The sequence below is a fragment of the Staurois parvus genome, unplaced genomic scaffold, assembly GCF_062004578.1.
Source record: "Staurois parvus isolate SC_StPar_1 unplaced genomic scaffold, SC_StPar_1.0 ptg000467l, whole genome shotgun sequence".
Lineage (NCBI taxonomy): Eukaryota > Metazoa > Chordata > Amphibia > Anura > Ranidae > Staurois > Staurois parvus.
The window spans coordinates 1,560,031-1,566,262 of record NW_028318263.1 but is presented as its reverse complement, the minus strand read 5'-3'; the positions used below and the strand labels follow the sequence as shown (position 1 = coordinate 1,566,262).

Sequence of the window (6,232 nt, the reverse complement as noted above, 5' to 3'; positions counted from 1 at the left end):
GAAAGAAAGAAAGAAAGAGAGAAAGACAGAGAGAAAGCGAGAAAGAAAGAAAGAAAGAAAGAAAAGGAAAAAAGAAAGAAAGAAAGAAAGAAAGAAAGAAAAAAAGAAAAGAAAGAAAGAAAAGGAAAAAAAAGAAAGAAAGAAAGAAAGAAAAAAAGAAAAGAAAGAAAGAAAAGGAAAAAAAGAAAGAAAGAGAGAAAGAAAGAAAGAAAGAAAGAAAGAAAGAAAGAAAGAAAGAAAGAAAGAAAAGGAAAAAAAGAAAGAAAGAGAGAAAGAAAGAAAAGGACAAAAAGAAAGAAAAAGAAATAAAGAAATAAAGAGAGAAAGAAAGAAAGAAAGAAAGAAAGAAAGAGATCAAAGAAAAATAAAAGAAAGAAAAAAAGGAAAGAAAAGGCAGAGTGAAGTATTTAATACTGGATATCAGTATTAGAACATGTATGAAGGATTGATGGCCGATAGATATTATACAGATGATAGGACAGACAAGGAAATAGATAAATAATGGACAGAGATGGTATTTCATAGATAGAAAGGACTCGTTATCAGTGGTATGGGGGGGGGGGCATCTTCTGCTCCCTCCACATTGTATCTATAAGGGTGATATGTATTCTATATGGTGATGGACGCTGCGCCCTGTCACCATCTCTTCCCGCACTCTGCCCTTCTCCCGCACATCTCTTCCCGCACATCTCCGATCCGCAGCTCTCACCTGCACTGCCAGCCCCGCACTGCCAGCACCAGCCTCCCACACATCGACAGGCAGCAAGCCCCGCCCCCACCCCACTCCCATTGGCCCCTGAGCCCCAGCCGGGGATTGGCTCCCGTTGCCTGAGCCTGACTTTGTTAATGGAAAGTGTCGGCGGAGTGCGGAGTGATCGCCGGGCGCTGCGGAGGGCTGCTGTGGCTGGGCTGAGCTGGATCAGTGGGTAAAGCGCCCCGCATGGCTCAGTGAGGATTACATCTGGTCACACCCCCGGGAGCTCGGTACAAAGTGATTACAAAGTGACAGAAGTCCGGGGATCTGCCGATATGGAGCACTTACCTCTGCTGCTGTGCCTGGCCGGACTGATCGGCTCTGTGAGTACATCGTCTGCTGGGAAATGTGTATGATGGGTGATGTCTGCAGGAGGGAGCCGCCTGGCTGTGTGTTCTGTTTACTGACAATGATACAATGTATCCCATGAGGGAACCACCACTGTATAGGATGAGGACCCCCCAATGTATGAGATGAAGAGCCCCCAATGTATGAGATGAAGAGCCCCCAATGTATGAGATGAAGAGTCCCCAATGTGTGAGAGGAGGAACCCTCAGTGTGTGAGATGAAGAACTCCCAATGTGTGAGATGAGGAAACCCCCTCCCCCCCCCATGTGTGAGATGAAGGAACCCCCCCCCCAACGTGTGCAATGAGGAACCTCCCCGCATGTATGTGATGAAGGACCCCCAGTGTGTGAGACGAGGAACCCCCCAATGTGTGCGACGAGGAACCCCCCAATGTGTGCGATGGAGAACCCTCAGTGTGTGAGATGAGGAACCCCCCCCATGTGTGAGATGAGGAACCCCCCAACAAGTGCGAGGGAGAACCCTCAGTGTGTGAGATGAAGATCCCCCAATGTGTGAGATGAGGAACCCGCCCCAACGTGTGCAATGAGGAACCCCCCCATGTATGTGATGAACCCCCAGTGTGTGAGATGAGGACCCCCCAATGTGTGCAACGAGGAACCCCCCAATGTGTGCGACAGGGAATCCCCCCAATGTGTGCGATGGAGAACCCTCAGTGTGTGAGATGAGGAACCCCCCCAATGTGTGCGACGGGGAACCCCCCCAATGTGTGCGATGAGTAACCCCCCAATGGAGAACTCTCAGTGTGTGAGATGAGGAAACCCCAATGTGTGAGCTGTAGACTCCTCACTGTATGAAATGAGAAACCCCAATAAATTATATAAGGAACCCCAAATGTATGAGATAGGGCTCCTCAGTGTATAGAATGAGACATCCTTAATTTATGATATGAGGGACCCCAATGTATGAGATGGGGGGCTCAAATGTGTCACATGATGGATCCCTAATGTATCAAATAAGGTATCTCAACATATGTGAGATGAGGAACCCCTGATGTGTGAGGTGAGGAACCCCTGATGTGTGAGATTTGGACTCCCTGATATGTTTTGGACGTGGTCACTTACAGACCACCTACCGTGATCTACCAGTGAGCCTAATTCATGCAGAAATACGCGCAGAAGTAAGACACTGACACCGTATGCAGTTTGTCAACTTCCCAATTTCTACTTTATTGAGGAACTAACAGTAACATTTATAGGTCCTATGGGATGAGGAACCCCAATATACGAGATCAGGATTCCCAATGTATAGAATGAGACATCCTTTAATTTATGAAATGAGATACTCCAATGTATGAGATGAGGGGTCCCAATGTATCACATGAGGAATCCCCAATGTATCAGATCAGGGAAAACTTATGAATAGGATGGGAAAACCCCAAAGTATTAGATGAGGACCCCAAACCAAGTGAATCATATGAGGGACCTCCAATATTTCAGATAAGGGATCTCCCCCCCCCCCCACCCCCATGATGTATCAAATGAGGGGCCTCCAGTGTGTCAAATAAGAGCACCCCATTGTATCAGATGAAGGACCTCTAATGTATCATGTGAGTGACCCTCAATTTATGAAATGAGTGACTTTGAATTTATCAGATAAGGGAACCCGATATATCAGGTGAGCAACCCCAATGGGTCATATGAGAGGAGCCCAATGTATCAGCTGAGGAGCCCAATGTATCAGATGAGGAACCCTAATGTATCAAATAAGAGAACTACAATGTATGAGTTGAGGGACCCCTGATGTATGAGATGAGGTACCCCCAATGTATTAGATAAGAGACCCCCAATGTATAAGATTATGGAACCCCAATATATGAGATGAGGGACCCCTGATGTATGAGATGCCCCTGATTTATTAGGTAAAAAATCCTCAATGTATGAGATTATGGAACCCCAAAGTATGAGATGAGGGACCCCTGATGTATGAGATGAGGGGCCCCTGATTTATTAGGTATAAAAATCCTCAATGTATGAGATTGTGGAACCCCAAAGTATGAGATGAGGGACCCCTGATGTGAGAAATGAGAGACTTCTCCCCAATTGAATCAGATAAGGGAGCTCCAAGTATCAGATGAAGGAACCCTAATGTATCCCCCCCAATATACCAGAGAAAAGGTTCCATTCTTCTCCCAGGCTATCAGATGAAGGGAACCCCAATGTATCTAATGAAGGGTCCCCAATGTATCAGTTGATGGAATGCTGATGTATCAGACAAGGGAACTCCCCACAATGTATGAGAGAACACACGGGCATCAACAACAAATTGTGTGACAACAGGTATGTCTCTGAAATGCACTTTTTGCCTGCGTTGACTTGTTGAGGAAGCGTTGTCAGGAGCTTTCTGTACTTGTTGGGTTTTTGGAATCTCATTTAATAGGAGTGAAATCCTCCGGAAAGGACACGTGCGGGACGCACTGTCGCCAACTTGAAGATTGGCGAGCTTTGCAAATTGCCAACACCTGTCCAATGTTGCCGGTGAAATCACTACAAGGCGTTGGGGGTTTGGCGTGTGATCTGTGCGTGTTACAGGACCGGCGTTGGCTTTTCAAACGCACAGCAAACGCCTGTGGATTGTGTTCGTGATAACGCCACGCATGCCAAGTGCTGGGCGGATTGCCAGCTTGCTGGCTTCCAGGGAGGGCACTGCTGGCGTCTGGCAGTGTGTGTGGGAATGACGGCGTTCGCTCGTTGCACAGTAGTCTGCATTTGCAGCATAGCAGCGTGCCGTGAACTCGTCCTATTCCTTCCTGTTTGTAGAATGGCAGCTGGTTCTGTGCCAAATCTAACAGCCTGGGCAAATATTCTGACTCCCTGATAAAAGACGCAAATGACTTGCTGTGTGACAGATAGGGGATGCTGGTCGGCTACCCAGCTGTTGTGGAGTACAGCTGGCAAGGTGGTTCTATCATGCTAGCCATGCTGAGACTTGTAGTTCTACAAGAGGCTAGCTGTCCCTCCTGGAATAGCAGTCACACCACACAAGAGGCTAGCCATCCCTCCTGGTGTACCAATCACACCACACAAGAGGCTAGCCATCCCTCCTGGTGTACCAATCACACCACACAAGAGGCTAGCCATCCCTCCTGGTGTACCAATCACACCACACAAGAGGCTAGCCATCCCTCTTGGTTTACCGGTCACACCACACAAGAGGCTAGCCATCCCTCCTGGTGTACCAATCACACCACACAAGAGGCTAGCCATCACTCCTGGTTTACCGGTCATACCACACAAGATGCTAGCCTTCCCTCCTGGTATACCAGTCACACCACACAAGAGGCTAGCCATATCTCCTGGTATACCGGTCACACCACACAAGAGGCTAGCCATACCTCCTGGTTTACCGGTCACACCACACAAGAGGCTAGCCATCCCTCCTGCTTTACTGGTCACACCACAAAAGAGGCTAGCCATCCCTCCTGGTTTACCGGTCACACCACACAAGAGGCTAGCCATATCTCCTGGTATACCGGTCACACCACACAAGGGGCTAGCCATCCCTCCTGGTGTACTGGTCACACCACACAAGAGGCTAGCCATCCCTCCTGGTGTACTGGTCACACCACACAAGAGGCTAGCCATCCCTCCTGGTGTACTGGTCACACCGCACAAGAGGTTAGCCATCCCTCCTGGTGTACTGGTCTCACTGCACAAGAGGCTAGCCATATCTCCTGGTATACCAGTCACACCACACAAGAGGCTAGCCATCCCTCCTGGTGTACTGGTCTCACTGCACAGGAGGCTAGCCATTACTCCTGGTATACCGGTCACACCACACAAGAGGCTAGCCATCCCTCCTGGTGTACTGGTCTCACTGCACAAGAGGCTAGCCATTACTCCTGGTATACTGGTCACACCACACAAGACTCTAGCCATCCCTCCTGGTATACCAATCACACCATACAAGAGGCTAGCCATCCCTCCTGGTATACCGGTCACACCACACAAGACTCTAGCCATCCCTCCTGGTATACCAATCACACCATACAAGAGGCTAGCCATCCCTCCTGGTATACTGGTCACACCACACAGAGCTGCAAAGGCTAACACAAATTCCAGGTCGGATCCAGTTTTATTTTTTAAATATGTGAGACTTGATTGGTGAAGCTTTAACACAAGGATAAGGATCCTTCTTTCAGCCACGTGACCGTAATCTTCAAAATCATCAGACTCAACAGAAAATACGTGTCACTTTTGTGTGAATGAAGATCTTTATCCTCGTGTGTGATAGCTAGGTGACCTGAGCCTATCACCTTCCATAAGGCTTGAAGTCACTGTTGTAAGCTTGCCTGTCTTGTGACATAAGATAGCAGTGTTGTGGAGCCCCAACATAGAAACAATTATTATATATATATATATATGTGTGTGTGTATATTTTTTTTTTATTTTTAATATTTAAGTTAATTTGATTTTTAACTGTATTTATCTTTATTAATACATAGACTATAAATATTTAAAAAAGTGATATTTAACCTAATGTAACTTAATGTAATTTAATTTTTAAATTTTATTTTTCATTTTATTAATGGATAAATATGTAAAATCTAAATCTATCTGTCTATCTGTCTATCTGTCTATCTGTCTATCTGTCTATCTGTCTATCTGTCTATCTAGATAGATAGATATCTGTCATGTGACATCACAGTGTTGTAGAGCCCCAATAAAACAACAATTAATGTTTGTCCTTTTTGATTTTTAACATTTATCTCATGTAACTTGATGTCTAATTTATAATTTTTATTATTAAAACAAATTTGATTATTTAATGTAGTTTTAATTTTTATCATTCTTAATAAATATTACAGGAATAATGAATTATTATTATTATTACATTAATACTTTTATTTAATATATTGGAAACATATTTTTAATATTTAATGTCATTTTTTTTATTTTATTTACTATTTTTATTAATCAATAAAATTATACAAGATAAGAAATATTTTAAAAACTATAAGGTAAGCTTACCTGTCATGCGAAATAGGGTTGCAGAGCTGCAGAGTGCCTGTAAAAAAAAAAATAAAAAAAAAAAAATATATATATATATATATATACATTTTTATTTGTAATATGTATTGTAATTCGATATTTAATATTCATATTTCTAATT

At 44.4% G+C, this 6,232-nt stretch overlaps 1 protein-coding gene across 2 annotated transcripts in view; it reads left to right on the top strand.

The window, feature by feature from the left end:
• Positions 1-702: 702 nt before the first annotated feature.
• Positions 703-6,232, top strand: part of VIPR1 (vasoactive intestinal peptide receptor 1) — a 461,909-nt gene continuing 456,379 nt past the window's right edge. The window contains exon 1 of one of the 2 annotated variants that reach the window (XM_089689032.1): positions 703-1,077. In XM_089689032.1, coding sequence (XP_089545158.1) covers positions 1,030-1,077 — 48 coding nt within the window. In that variant the 5' untranslated portion in view covers positions 703-1,029. The remainder of the gene's footprint in view (positions 1,078-6,232) is intronic. The other variant, XM_089689033.1, reaches the window with a different exon arrangement.